This window comes from Manihot esculenta, chromosome 10, assembly GCF_001659605.2.
Source record: "Manihot esculenta cultivar AM560-2 chromosome 10, M.esculenta_v8, whole genome shotgun sequence".
Taxonomy (NCBI): domain Eukaryota; kingdom Viridiplantae; phylum Streptophyta; class Magnoliopsida; order Malpighiales; family Euphorbiaceae; genus Manihot; species Manihot esculenta.
Genome location: NC_035170.2, coordinates 6,626,269 through 6,640,937, shown reverse-complemented (window position 1 = coordinate 6,640,937; position 14,669 = coordinate 6,626,269). Strand labels below are relative to the sequence as shown.

Sequence of the window (14,669 nt, the reverse complement as noted above, 5' to 3'; positions counted from 1 at the left end):
TATTTTATGAAAATTGAGTTTTAGTTTGATTATCATAATCACTGTCGCAATTTTCTCTACATTTGATTCGTGGAGTCTTATTTTTCCAGGGTTGATTTTGATTCATACTGTAAAATGCATTTGTGACGGGAACTGATGAACCAAACCAAAGTGTGTATTTTAATTGAAATCAGTTTTTCATTTTCTCAATTTCGAGTCAATGTAAAACCAAACTGAATGCTTTTCTCCTAATAACTCTCATCGAATTCCAGATGATCAGAAAAAGACAAATTGCTAATATTTGAGGAAGTCGTCAGGAGGTTTAATTGGTCTAAATAGTTAACAAACCCAAAAACAGATATTTTCAGTATTATGGGATAAAAATTGCAGGGCAAATTATTAAGAAAGAGTTCATATTTTTCCATAATTTGCTCACACATTGTAATTTATTCTTATTGAAATAAACCTCGAATTAGAGCATGATACATATGGCAAAAATCTTGCCTGAATCAACACCTGAAAATCAGCGTTCAATTCTAACTACTAAAAGGAAGGGTTGAATGAATGCAAAATTTTGTAAAAACAGCACATCACAAGCAATTTGCAATGCTGAAAAATATTTCCTTCAACAAATTGGCACCAGGGCTTGGAAAATTTCCTACCTTGCTTTAGCATGACATCCTCTGTCACGTCTTATTTCTCGAAACCCAATTGTTAGTTTGAGGGCCTTACAGAAGAAGTCTCCTGATATCGCTGAAGTTGGAACGCAAAGCTGAGAGAAATGCACCTACAAAGACCATAGCTGTAAAATTAATAAAAGCAAATTTCCAAAATTATAGGTCAACGTGAACTTGTCATCATGATGCTCCATGCAGCAGCAGAACCACTTAAATCATAGATCAACACCTTAAGAATCAACAAAAGAATCGCTAAAGAATAAACTGGAGATACAACCCCTCAACTGATTCTCATTATCAATAAGGGCGAGAAGAAAAACATAGCGACTTCTCAAAAAGGAAGGTTAATTAGCAGGCAAGATCACTAAAGGCTCAATAGTTCTGCATAATTAGTTATCTCTTAACTTCACGTAATTACATCACCTCCATGATTATGGAAAACCTTGTCCAATTAACTAGTGTAGGAGCATTTAGGCCCTGCCTGTACAATGAAATCCTCATGAACTGAGATCACATTAAAGAAGTCTGACTGAGCCAAAAGGAATCAAACCCCCAATATTTTCCACCAGATGAAAAAAAAAATCTAAAAATAAATAACAAATAAAAAAGTTGACACACTTTTAAGAATGCCTCCCATTCAAATAGAGAAATTTCACAACATCACATACCTCCAACTTTGCCATCGAAAACACGATGATCAGCAGATAATGTCAAGTTCATTTTGTTGACCACTGCAGGCCTCTCCGTTCCTGGTAAAGGTAAAATCCAAGTTATATAACTCTTTCAAAAGCATCCAATATTATGTTACAGAGCCTACAAGCAGCATAGGCTTACCATCAATTCCAACTACCGGTTCAACAACTTTATTCCCTCTACCAACAGCTAGGATGCCAGCCTGAAATTTAGTACAGAAGAACTTTTACATTGTACTTGCATAATTCAACAAAAAATGAAAAATCAATTTAAGAAAAAAAGTACATAAAAATTTAAAACAATGACAACAGTAATGTATCATTACAGTTTCCTCATACCCCCTATTGTGATAGTTTAAAACTATCACACGGTGGGTTTTGTTTCAAAACTTTTCCACCACCAACTTTCAAGAAACATAGAAAAGGGTTCTCAAGATTCAACAAATATAAGTTTTTGCAAAATCTTACTATTTAGCACTATAGTTCCATAAATTTTAAGTCTGCATTTATGGAGATGAAAACACTTTTCAAAAAATCTTGCTTCTTTTAAGGTCCAAGTCCAAAAAGGTAATGCCGCTTGAGATGACATCATTCAAATAGCAGAGAATTTACATTGCACGCAAAGATGATTGATGAAACCAACAGTTATGGGCTCACTGAAAAAGTATAGTAATGTGTATGCATACAGTGGAAGAGGGAGAGAACCTGTGGAGGATTTATAATTGCAGCAAATTGATCCACTGGATACATTCCCAGGTTTGAAATGCTGCGCAATGGTCAGTGGTAATTGAGATTATATATCAATTTATTTATTTAAATAAGGAGCAGGGGTTGGACATTGAAAACATAGGTAATATGTATTACCTGAACGTCCCTCCTTGAAACTCATTCGGAGCAAGCTTCCCTGCACGAGCTTTCTCAGCTAGTTGCTTAACCTGAAAACCCAAATTACTGACAATAAGATAATGATAGAAAGATCATTTTACTTCAAACTAGTAAAAGTAAAATATTGGCAATGACCAATAAGAGGAAAGAGACAATGTATTAATGTTGAAATTTTCCTATCTGGATCCAAAAGTGACCTGAATTTCATTTTACTTTATCTGGGTGATCAATGTTCATGAGTTCCCTATACTAAATATCCAATAAATATACATGTGAGGTTCCAAGAGTAATAATGTAGAAGATAACTCCTTGTTTCCTTGATATTATGAGCCATCCAGCGCACTCTCTGCAAAGCTCTTACCTTTTGATGCATTAGACTAGGCATAAAGACAAAACAGGAAACATTTCAAACTTGCCACAAGATACCTCTGAGGAGATTGACGAAATGGACTTCTGGTCTGCATTCCTAACAATAGGAGTCATTAGGCCCTGCAAAATTAAAATGTAATGAAGCCAGATGAGTTCTAAGCAAATAAAAGGACATATTATTGTAAACATACCTTCTCAGTAGCAACTGCAATTGATATGTCTACAGAATCACACAAAACGATTTCCCCTTTCTCAACATTCCAGTATGCTGCAATGCATTGATGTATCATATTCAGTACCAGAAATGCACAAAGATGCAGCAAGAATTTCATAGTCTTTCGGGAAAGGGAGGAACCGAAAATAATACCATAAATTCCAAAATATCAATAGATAGGTTCAATTAAAAAGGGCCGAGTACATAAATTCTTATTCAAAATCTCAACTGCCAGATTTCTACCAAATACTACAAAAAGAGTCCATCTCAATGAAAACACTTTTTTCGCTTCTTATATGGTGTTCAGAGAACATTCAGGCCCATGCTCAAGAATAGTTTGAAACTCAGATTTCCTACATATAAAGAAGACTGGTAGAGTGGGCCAAAACTTCCATGGAGTGGTTCACTTGCATAGTTGTTATGGACAACTAATAGACCAAATAAATAACAAATAGATTTTAATTATCTAGTAATTTCTTATGAGATTTTCCATTATTTTATCTTATTAGATTTTCCATTATTTTCTTATTATATTTTTCATTATCTTATCTTAGATCTAATGGTTGCTTGTATTAGACTTCTACTTTGATTAGAAGTACTAGAACCTCCACTATATAAGAGATTTATTTTTATTTAATAAAACAAGAAAATTAATTACAAACACATTTAGGATTTAAGACTCTCTCTCATTATCGAGTCCAAGGTGTTAAGAGCTCCCGCTAATGAGCTCCTTCCCTATCCATTATCCTGTGACACGATCACAGGCCCGGAACCATAACAATAGTTGGTAATTGAATAAACACTATATCAGATGCCTGAATGTGAATTCAGATTTCAGAGGGCTACACATCATTTATACCCACTGACTGAATCCAACAAAACTGAAGTCTCCCGCAAGAGTATGGCACCACAGACTGTCACAGAATTAGCTTCCAAACACGAAATATACTAAAGCACTATCAGAGAACCAACTAAATGTACAATGTACAGAACAAAAATAGACTGATTGCTATGATTGATAAGGCACCAGTGATCAAATCTTAGTTTGTAAAAGATCTGCGTTTGGAGTATTCTTTCTGGAATAATTTAACATTTATCTTACCATTAGCTTCTGGTACATTTCTTAGTGCAACCGCAACAGCTTTGATGACTATGTCATTTACTGACACTTTAATATCATGTTGCTCTGTAAGTTGCAGAAGTACTAATCCATGAGCAATCTGCCAAATTATGTATGTTTAGAGAAACAAAGCAACAAATCCAAAGTTTTAAGTTCAATACCTTTGAGTTCCTTTCTGAAAGCAAGAAGAGGATCCAGTATAACATCTGATAGGCACCGCAAATAAAATGAGAACAAATATTATCTAACAGAAAAAACAGATAAATTACCATATAAATTAACATTACCTGTTGATAAATATAAATGAGGTGCAGTCTGTTTTGATTCCAATAACCTTCTAGCTATGACCTGCAAAGTTAACAAGAAAATTTCACCCCAAATAAATTTGAGGTCACATTAGCAAATTTCTTTAATAATAAAAGTATGGCAATGATAAAGAACACAATCCAGGTACAGGAGAAGAAAATGCAAGAGGAACCCCAAAAGAAAGAGAGAGAAACAGGGAACTTGTAAACCTTCAAAAGACTTAATTAGGAGAGCAACCAGATTCAGGTTGTGCAAAAAATCCACTAAACCATCACAAGGAAACACAAGCTGAGTGCAACTGCACTCCACTTCTATTCCAAAAGACATTCATGCATTGCAATTTGGATGCTAATACTAAGTGTTACAGTAAGTACATAATCCAAAGAAATCATAATTACAAATGAATAGCAACAACCTAAATATATTGCTTATCCAAAAAAGGAAAAAACAAAGATTATATCAGTCCATGAAGAGGGAAAAAGAAATAGACATTGAATGCCTGGTTATTATACAACATCTGATTTGGAAATAACATGCAGGTCCAACAGATAGATAATTGACCAAGGAAACTCATATGACAGACAGTATCAAATATGTTAATCAGCTGAAAATTGGATAGAAAATACTATCAGATGACAGGGTAACTATGGACATGTCATCTGAGATGACAGTTGTTTCAGGAATGATAAAATCCATTCAAGTTCCAAATACATCAAAAATTAGTATTATTTTTTCATGTTCACCACCTAAATTGTAATTTGACTACACACGTATATGTTTATATCACTTGCTTTACACGGATGCTTCATTTTATTCTAGGATTCAGAGACATCGAAAAGCAGCAGTATCAACTATCAAGACAAAGTTCTGAAGAAACCTTCAAAACTTTTAACAAACAAATTAAAGGTATTTACAAATAGGAAAAACCTATTCACTTTCATTAACTGCAGATGGAAAATACCTTGCGAATTTGAGTATTTGGAAGATCTTCAAAAGAATCTGACTGCTGTGGGTAAGACTCTGGTAAAGCTGTGGTTGAAGCTTGTAAGCCTTTTGGGGGAGATGGAGCACCTTTACCCTTAGGTGAAGGTTTGCTTGAAGATCCCTTTCCTGATTTAATTGCAGCCAAAACATCACCCTTAAGAAGAGTGCCATGAGGACCTGATGCTTTTAGTGATGATGCATCCAATCCATGCTCTGAAATCAGCAACTTAGCAGCAGGACTGATCCTTGTAAAACTTGCTTTTTCTTCTCTACCATCATCCTTTGAATCACGACGGGGCGATATTTCTTCCTTCACCTCCATGCTACCACTAAAATTAGTCTTTACAGTTTCAATATCATCAGAATTTTCAACCTGGAAAGACAACACAATTAGCTCTCACCTCCCTCATGTAACTCACTTCAACACAAATTACAAGTGAAATTAAAATATTTCAATAAATTAAAAATGCAATTAATAACTGTAGTTCAGTAAAAGTACCCACTAGCTACTAATTAAATACTGAAAGCATCAGTTACATCATTATTTCATGACAGCTTAAGGACACAAGTTACTCATATGAGAAATAACTGAAACTTACTGTGACTGCAATGGGTTGTCCCACTGCTACATCCTTTGAACCTTCAGGTGCCAGTATCTTAGCTAAATACCTACACTCAGAATTTCCACCAAAGACTGTAAAACTTCTACTAATAGCATAATATTGAAAAGCTATAAGAACTGATTTCAATGAAGTTATTATATCTAAGTAACAATAGCTGAGAAAAGAACACCGAGAGGCCAGCAAATCTTATAAAAATAGACATTACTTGCAAAACAAAGAGCCACTAAATTACAGAGCTCCAAACATATATATAAATGCAGCAACCCATAAATCTAGTGCACAAAGGCAATGACTTTATAGAGTCATCAGAGACAAATCCTCTGATCCTCTCTCAAAGCCTCTGTCTCTCTTTTTCCACACAAGACAAAACTGCAAGAGGGATCAATTCTGGCTTTTTTTTCCTTCCATATAGGTGTTTATAAACCTCTCCATCCTGTGGTTCACCTTTGACAAATTCAGCTTATAAGAGTATCAGATCCTATCGAAAGAGTGAAGCTCATTCCAAAACGTCTAGCACAAAACAAAGCTTTTTCACTTTGAATGGATAAATAACGCTTTTTCTCTATTAGAGAAGCTTCAGTCAATTTTCTTTTCCATTTTTGCAATGGGAACACAGAAGTTCTTTCTTGACCTCATCTGATTAAGATGAATGTCCATCCAGTGAATAGAAAATTAAGGAATAGGGATACACATACATCAAAACATAGGGAGAAGTGCTTTTATAGGAGTAATCACCCCACCCCACCCCACCAAGGGTATGATGCTTTTTCTATATTAAATAAGTTACAGTTCAATTTTGTTTTCCATTTATGCAATGGGAACCCTAAAGTTTTTTCTTGAGCTTAGCTCATTCAGGAAGATGAAGGTCCATCCAATGAAGAGCCCCACTTCACATCGTGCTGCTTGCTAAGAAAGAGCCACCCACTTCCCCAGCCAGAGTAATCATCTAATTTGAGCTCAAATTAACCTTCAGCCAAAACACTATATATCAAAACATAGTGAAATGCACATCAAGTTGAGGATATCCTTAAACAATTTACCAGGAAATGAATGTGACAACAGTGAATAGAAGGTGATATAATCTCATTTCCTTTCTGTACTTCCCACCTTAATCCACAAAAAAGCCCAGATCCATTGCTTTGGAAAGCATCAAGTTAAGAATTTCTATCTCCAACATGTACTAAATACCTCTGTTTAATGAGAATCTACTGGTGAAGAGGGTGGTCAAATGATAAATATCAACATGACTTAAGTGTATTAATTAGTCGAGCTGTATATCCCTCAGGCCTGTATGCAACTTGATTAAACACACAATTCCATGAGTTAAACTAGCAGATTGTACATTGTGTTAAACTAGCAGATAGCACTTGAGTATAAAAGTGCCCCCCCCAGTAATAGCAATTACCAAAATAGAAGAATTATTACCCCTCTTCAAGACTTTCAAATTCAAGGGTGGCCTTGTCTGTCTCTATCTCACATATGACTTCGCCCATTTCTATCTGTTAAGAGAGAAATAACAAGAGAACTAGGTATGGTGACTAATGATTTGATCAATAAGTATATGCAAGACAGAAAGGAATTCAGCAATGAATCTATAACTTAGCCAAACAAACCAACCTTGTCTCCTTCTTTTTTTCTCCACTTGAAAATATTACCTTGGTTCTGTACAAGAATATATTGAAACAAATAATTAAATTTTGCAGGAATCAATAAAATTCAGCCCTCAGCAAAGAAGCCAGACATATTTATCTCATATCCTAATCCATACTTTCTTACCATTGTTGGTGATAATGCTGGCATTCCAATAACAATGTGAGGAGGAAGTTCAGATGTGCTCAGCTTATCAGAGGTGGTTCCCTTGTCTTCACTATGGGAATCCCTTTCAGATGATTTTTCCTCTTTAACCTCTGCTCCACTGCTGACAGTTGCTGGCACATTTTGGATATCATCTGCGTCCTCAACCTTGTGAGGCCATCAAAAGAGTGTTAACAACCTGTTACCTGAATGATTGATTCTCTCAAGAGAAATTATGGAAAAAAAAGCATAACACAGTATCAATGTCAAATAGTTTTTGCGAAAGCATGAAATAGAAAATATTTTAATGAAATCAAATATGCTTAAGGATAATCAAATAAGAAGGAAACACGACAGAAGTCTGTAAGAAGTGAGATGAGAATCAGTTCGCTGATAATATTACACTTCTCTTAGTTTTTTTTCTTTTCAAATAAACATGATTTTTTAGTGCCCAATGCTTGTTTTCATCCAATAAAAATAGGTCTAAGACTCCAAAATAATCCACCCACACGTAATTTTTCAGGGGATGAAGGAAAAGTTCAACAAGAATTTAGGAAAACACAATTTACCGTTATTGCAATGGGCTGTCCTACAGGAACATCCTTTGAACCTTCAGGTGCCAAGATTTTTGCCAAAAAGCTGTAGAAGAAGAAATATGTAACAATAAGAAGAAATGAAATTTCGTTGCAGTTTGAAAAAGAATAAAACCACAAAATGGTTCTGCTTTTTGGTCCAAAAACAATAAAAAAAATCATGTAAAAAAATTCTGAAAAGGATTCAATTAAGAATAATTCCAAGAAAGTAGATAAGAGTTCCAAAAGCAATGTGTACCCTAAGTAACACATGCACATATATAGGAAAAAAGAACCAAAGGAGAAAGTAGAAATAAATAGAAGTTACCCTTCTTCAAGACTTTCAAACTCAACTGTAGCTTTATCTGTCTCTATTTCACACAGTACATCACCCGCTTCTATCTGTTAGATTGGTTTAGAAGTGCAGAAACCAGAGCAAAGAGATGCAATGAAAGACTTAGTTTTTATAACATGAGAAAGGATTTACTTCAAACTTATCACCTTTTAAATTAATTCACCTTATCCCCTTCTTTCTTCCTCCATTTTGCAATATTACCTTGAGTCTGCATGAAAGAAGATATAAAACATTGACTTCTAGTGGTAGAAAGTAAACCCCCAAGGAAACAGAGAGAACTGTCAATATTAAGCTTTTCCTAAATATCTCACCATTGTAGGAGATAAAGCAGGCATTCCAATGACCGCATGAGGTGGAAGCTCTGGAACAACAAAGAGCTTAGCGATAAAATATGGACATAAATCTAGAGACGTACATAACTAGGCATAAGATAAAAAATGTAACTTAATCACAAACATTATCAAAGGTATAAATGCAATAAATGTAAGGATGTGGCACATGAAGACAAGTTGAGGAGGGAAGACTGAAATGATTAATCTATCCAAAATATACCTACAGCTTCAGATGTACAGAGAAAGAAGCAAATTCAAGAAGAGAAGAGTAAACATAAAAGATCTCGATTGGAAGCGTTCTGATAGAAGAAAATCTAGCCTTATATAGAGCTGAGAAAAGAAGATAGATCCACACAGCCCAACTAGAGTGGGATAGAGGCTGAGTTATGTTCATTCTATAACATGCATATAAAAACAGATCCACCAGAAAATAATAACAAAACACAGCAGAACATAAGGTCAAACCTCATATGGAAAGCTAGGATCTTTACTCAGGTGTACAGTGCAATATCAATGAGAACCTTGACATGATTTTTTTTCCTAATAAGAAATGAAATTATTTAAAACGAAAAGAAGAGAATTATTAATCACCTTCTGCTGCACAGTTAATCCCCTGAATTTGGAATCACATTATCACAAATGTTAACTTCCATCACATGCTTCAGCACCAATGTCCCAAAGAACGCGGCCAAAAAGTTGCAGGTGATAGTATGCACTCTTTCTTCTCCAAATTTCCCATGCTTATTCCTTCAAAATCACGATTCCATTTGATGGCTAAACTTTCTTCCTTTCCCTTCTCAATATTTTGTGTTCATCTTCCATGAGACTTACAGGATTACAACGGCTGAACTCACTATCTTGTCTCCTAAAATTCAGCCAAATGCTTACAGTATCAACATTTTTTGCAAGTCCTTTATCTTTCTCAGTTTCAAGAACATTCCCAATAATTTCTACAGCAAGAATTTCAATTATAGCTTCTGCTTTCCCCATTGCAGATTCTAGTCTCCCGTCATCACCATCTTCATCATTCTCCTCCTCATAGACCTCACTTACACAACGCATATCAGCAAAAAATTCTGCTCCATCTCAGTGCCCTTGTCTTTCTTTCTGGAAGTTTCACATAAGGTATTTTGTTCCTCACTGGGTTTTCAAAATGTTGATCTTTATTAACGAAGACTGCAACCCTCTCCATTCACTTGAATTGACTGCTCAACTGTTTCCATTTTATGATCTAACCTTACCATTTTCTGATCCAATCTTTTCATTTCCTGAATCACTTTTTCAAATCTTTTTTCCAGCCACTCATCTCATTCTTTTAATCTTCTATCCAGAATTTCCTCCACTCTATTAAGAAAAAGTTGTACCAAAGTTTGTACTTCCATGAATCAAGAATTTCAAGAATAGGGTTTCAGTAGAAGAGGAGAAGAAAGTTATCTTTGGTCAAGCCTGAAACAAGGAAAAAGAAGTTGAAACCCTAGGAATAGACATGGAACAGAGGCCTGAAAAGAAAAAAGAAAAGAAACTAGAATAGGTATAGGGTTGAGGAAGGAAATAGAAAACTCAGAAACAGTAAATCAAAACAAGAAGTAGAGTATAACCGTACAGGCCTAGGTTGAAATTTTCTAGAATTGCAAGAAACGGATTACTTGAAATGCAGGAAATGAAAACTTTAAGAAGGAAAATAAAAGATATAACCAGTAATCAACAAAAGAAGAAGTAAGTTTGCTTCAAGAATTCAAGAAAGAAAGAAATTTCAGGTGATATAACCAGGGACCCTAACACAGAAGAAAGACAAAAGAAGAATATGGAATTGGAAGAAGTAGAAGAAGAATATAGAGAATGGTAAGAGAAGAATTAAGAGAGAGTTAAGAAGAGAAGAGAGAGAAGAAGCATTGTTAATCTTCAAGAAATACAGAATTTTGAAAGACTCCTATAAATCTGCGCAGGATTGTGACTCCAGCAGAAAGGACTGGAAGCAAACCAGGTCAAAAGAGAGCTCTAATAACACTTGTTACATATCAAACCTGTAATTCCCTTAGAAACAGAGGAGAATAGGGAGAGAAAGAGATAGAACTAGATTTGGTTGAGAAAAGAAATAGAAAGGTTTAATAGAGAGAATTAGAGAAGATGAGATGGCAAAATAGATAAAGAGAGAGAGAGAATCTTATTGCTAGTGATCTTATGCAGATTCCTCTTTACAATTAAGTTCCTATTTATACTATTTTAGGTCCTATAACTGCTTTCTACACTTACAACTGACTAATGAAAATGCTACTCTATTGCTGGACTATCCACTACTACTATATTCCTTAGTCGTAACAAGAACACCATGGAGGTCAATGAATCCTATCAAGAAAAGGAGAGGGAATAATACACACTAAAATGCAACTATGCCTTAATAGATGCCCAAAAACTCCACCTTGTCCCAATAAGTTAAAGAACAAAATCTGATTTTTCAAGATGCATGTATAACAAGTTATCACACACAATGAGCATAGCACAAGCTATCAAAGACTTGAAAAGTTTTATAATAAGGAATTGCAATTTAGTTACAATTATAGTTACATCCTTCCAAATATGTCCCAGCTAGGTGGACTAACTGATATTCTTGAAACTGGGAACTACGGTAGTTCATTTTACATAACAGCCTAAGAAAGTTAAATTGCCATTTATGTCCAACCTGGATCATAACTCCATTGCATCAGAAGCCCACTTATCGAGGACGTAGGAAACTAAATTACGAACATCAAAATAGTGCAAACCTGAGTCCAGTATGAAACTATGAACCCAATATTACAAAGTTGGATTCTAGGTATAACTCTGCAACTCCAGATTTATTTGGAACTACATTCACCAAATAACTAATAGAATAGCAAAAATATTGATACATTTATTCACCTATAAGTAAACTCAAATATCAGCTGGTCATTAACAATAGTTACCAGTAAATTTTTTATCCAAGCAATATTGAAGTCAGACAAAACTTTACAAAATTCTGAATTTTGTAATGGCGCCAATAAATAAGATCATACTTTCGTTAATTCTAATGTCACTATGCCAGGAGGTAAAAAGACAATGGAGATACAACCAAGCAAGTTCCTTCAAGAAAAAAACTGGCAGAATCGCTGAGGTATAAACAAAATATGGAGTGTCTAATAATTAAATGAAGATGAATATTTACCTGTAGTTGAGAAATGATGCAAACCAATTCGCAACTGCAAATAACAACAGATGTCTCTAAGTTGGTGGAACTTATAACGTTAACCTAACTTAAGATTCCAATAACTATCATGAACTTCAACATCAAATGCAGATACATCTAAATTGGTACTTTTATAAAAATACATGCCAACCTTGAGCTTCCAAGAACTATCGTGTACTCCATATAAGGAAGCAGACCTGTTAAGAATTAATACAGGTGAATTTCCAACAGAAAGATACAACCAGAGAATAAATAATGAAGAATGCAAGTTGGATTGGTCTAAATAGAAAAGCAAGAAGCCAAACAAAGTCAACTTGATGGATGTAAAGCAATTTAAACATCATCATGTTTACTAACCAAAAGCAACCACACACAATGTCAACTGAAAATCCAATCACCTATCATTTTGTTGTTGCTAGCTTGATTAAGTGGTAATATACAAAAAAATCTAAGCAGGTGTAATTTTTTTATCAGACAGATGTGTCAGATCTTTTTCACTTGGTCTAGTTATGAGCATCATAAAAAAAAATAGTAACCAAAATGAAAGGGAAGCTGATTTCTCTAAGGGAAATCACTACATAAGTACAAAATTTAATTACTGAAACGTGACAAAAGAGTGATAGAACCATGTAAAGCAGTAATAGCAGGTTTTCATCAATGGCAAACGAAAAAGTCAAAAGGACAGTAACCTTAACAACGAGAAGTTGCCATCCACAAAAGAGTTTTTCCCACTAGAACAGCTGCATCAAAAAGAAGTCGACAATAAGGACATGAAAATATATGGATAACTGAAACTACAATTAATAGAATATCATCCAGTACCCGCAAAAGATTATCGGTTGGAAACACATTTAGCAGATAATATAGGTAGCATGTCAACACATTTAGCAGATGATATAGGTGGCATGTGAAATTCTCCAGTCACTGGGATCCTACAAAGTTCTCTCGGTAAGGACCAACCAGCAAAAGCTTGAATGGATTTGGAAGAGTTACCACATGTTTTTTATTAGGCAAATGAGCTGTAAATGAAATAGTAAATGGGGGCAATATTTTAAAGGTTGAAGAAGAATAGGGATGCAAGTTCGCTTGAATTGGTATAATTTAAAAGTGTATGCTTAAGCAGTCAAATCCACTGTCCAACTTCCAAAAAGATTGTTAATCAGATACACTAACTGGAAGGTAACTCCAAAATGAAAATCAAGTGAAACATAATTTTCAAGTTAAGAAGGGAACTGAAAGGCTCATCGTTCCATAACTGAGGACCTAACCTCGATACAACTATACCAATTCAAACACACACTCTCGCAAATACTCATTTCCACTTAATTCTTGTTTCTTACATCCTCATTTTGAAAGCCAATTTCATATATCATGTGATTTTGAGCAAAACCCACCAATCCATACCTCTCAAAATCTTCTTTCCTCCAAAAAAGAAAAAGTCAATCACAGATCACTAGTATTATCATGTTCTTCAACAAAAATCATACATGTACTTCTATGTCAATTGTAAGAACACATATGCAGAGAAAGAAAGTTGATACCGAGATAAGGATCCAGAGGAGGAATGGTATGTGGAAAGAAAGCGAGCTCTGAAAAGAGAATGGGCACGTGAGATCACAGGATGTCTAAGCCGGGAAAGCGCCATAACCTTCTCTTTCTTCAGCAACCCTGCAGAGGAAGAGAATAAAAGAAAAAAATTCCACTTTCTTTATGGGTTCTGGGGATTTGATGTACTCGTTCGTATCTGGGTAGAATCAGATGGGCTGCTAATCGTCCAGTGTTGCGTCAATTTTTGTTTCCGACTTTTTGTGAAGGAACAAAAAAATGAGACTTTTTTATTTTTTTTTTTTCACTTTTTCCTTTCTTTCGGCCGCTTTTCCTAGAAGTTGGGCCATCGGGGAGTAGGGAATATGGGCCGGCCTTTCCGAATTAGGAGCATAAGGCTGTTTCCTCATTCAGGCTCAGACCAGTGGGGTTTTTCATTTATTTTTAAAAAGAATACAAAAAAGGTACAAGCCTTCGCTCATTTTCCCTGTATTCTCATATTATTAATAAATATTTATAATTTTTTAATATTATTAAAAAATATTAATATGATAATTAAAATATAATTATTAATTAAAAAATTAAAATATAAAAAAATATAATATAATTTCACTTAATTTTTATTATAAATTTTATAATTTAATTTATATTAAATTAATATTTCATAATATAATTTTTATATTAAGACGGTATTTAAAAATTTTTATTTTTTTATTAACAGCATAAAATATTATAAATATTATTTTAATATAAATTAAATTATAAATTTTAAAATAAAAATTAATAAAATTACATAAAATATTTTTTATAATTTTCTTTTTATTTTTTTAAAAATATAGTAATTAAATTGATGTCAAATAATACTTGTAATATCCATAATTAATAAAAAAAAAAAAACTTTCATCGTATCATAAAAAATATTAATATAAGAATTATATTAAGAAATATTAATTTAATATAAATTAAATTATAAATTTTAAAATAAAAATAAATGAAATTTATTATATTTTTTTATTTTTT

At 33.9% G+C, this 14,669-nt stretch overlaps 1 protein-coding gene across 2 annotated transcripts; it reads right to left on the bottom strand.

Moving 5' to 3' along the window:
* Nucleotides 1–395: 395 nt before the first annotated feature.
* Nucleotides 396–13,924, bottom strand: LOC110624752 (dihydrolipoyllysine-residue acetyltransferase component 1 of pyruvate dehydrogenase complex, mitochondrial). 2 transcript variants are annotated; one of them, XM_021770036.2, is made up of 23 exons: nt 13,646–13,924; nt 12,794–12,844; nt 12,256–12,301; nt 12,084–12,117; nt 8,882–8,931; nt 8,734–8,778; nt 8,544–8,617; nt 8,213–8,282; nt 7,626–7,811; nt 7,467–7,511; nt 7,275–7,348; nt 5,826–5,895; nt 5,204–5,599; nt 4,224–4,284; nt 4,098–4,142; nt 3,919–4,002; nt 2,794–2,870; nt 2,660–2,722; nt 2,213–2,283; nt 2,054–2,114; nt 1,491–1,551; nt 1,325–1,405; nt 396–766 (listed from the first exon to the last, which is right to left on the bottom strand). In XM_021770036.2, exons 1-23 carry the CDS (start codon nt 13,747–13,749, stop codon nt 708–710), a joined length of 1,908 nt encoding a protein of 635 aa, XP_021625728.1. In that variant the 5' UTR covers nt 13,750–13,924; the 3' UTR covers nt 396–707. The 2 variants fall into 2 exon arrangements, with proteins under 2 accessions (XP_021625728.1, XP_021625730.1); XM_021770038.2 differs by lacking the exons at nt 12,084–12,117; nt 12,256–12,301; nt 12,794–12,844; nt 13,646–13,924 and adding an exon at nt 9,494–10,348.
* Nucleotides 13,925–14,669: the final 745 nt, after the last annotated feature.

Excerpts from the sequence above, each read along its gene's own strand:
- LOC110624752 (XM_021770036.2), bottom strand. The coding sequence starts at position 13,749 with ATGGCGCTTTCCCGGCTTAGACATCCTGTGATCTCACGTGCCCATTCT. Across the intron at positions 4,285-5,203 it reads CAAATACTCAAATTCGCAAG|GTCATAGCTAGAAGGTTATT; the intron begins GTATTTTCCATC and ends TTAACTTTGCAG. Across the intron at positions 1,406-1,490 it reads ACCGGTAGTTGGAATTGATG|GAACGGAGAGGCCTGCAGTG; the intron begins GTAAGCCTATGC and ends TACCTTTACCAG.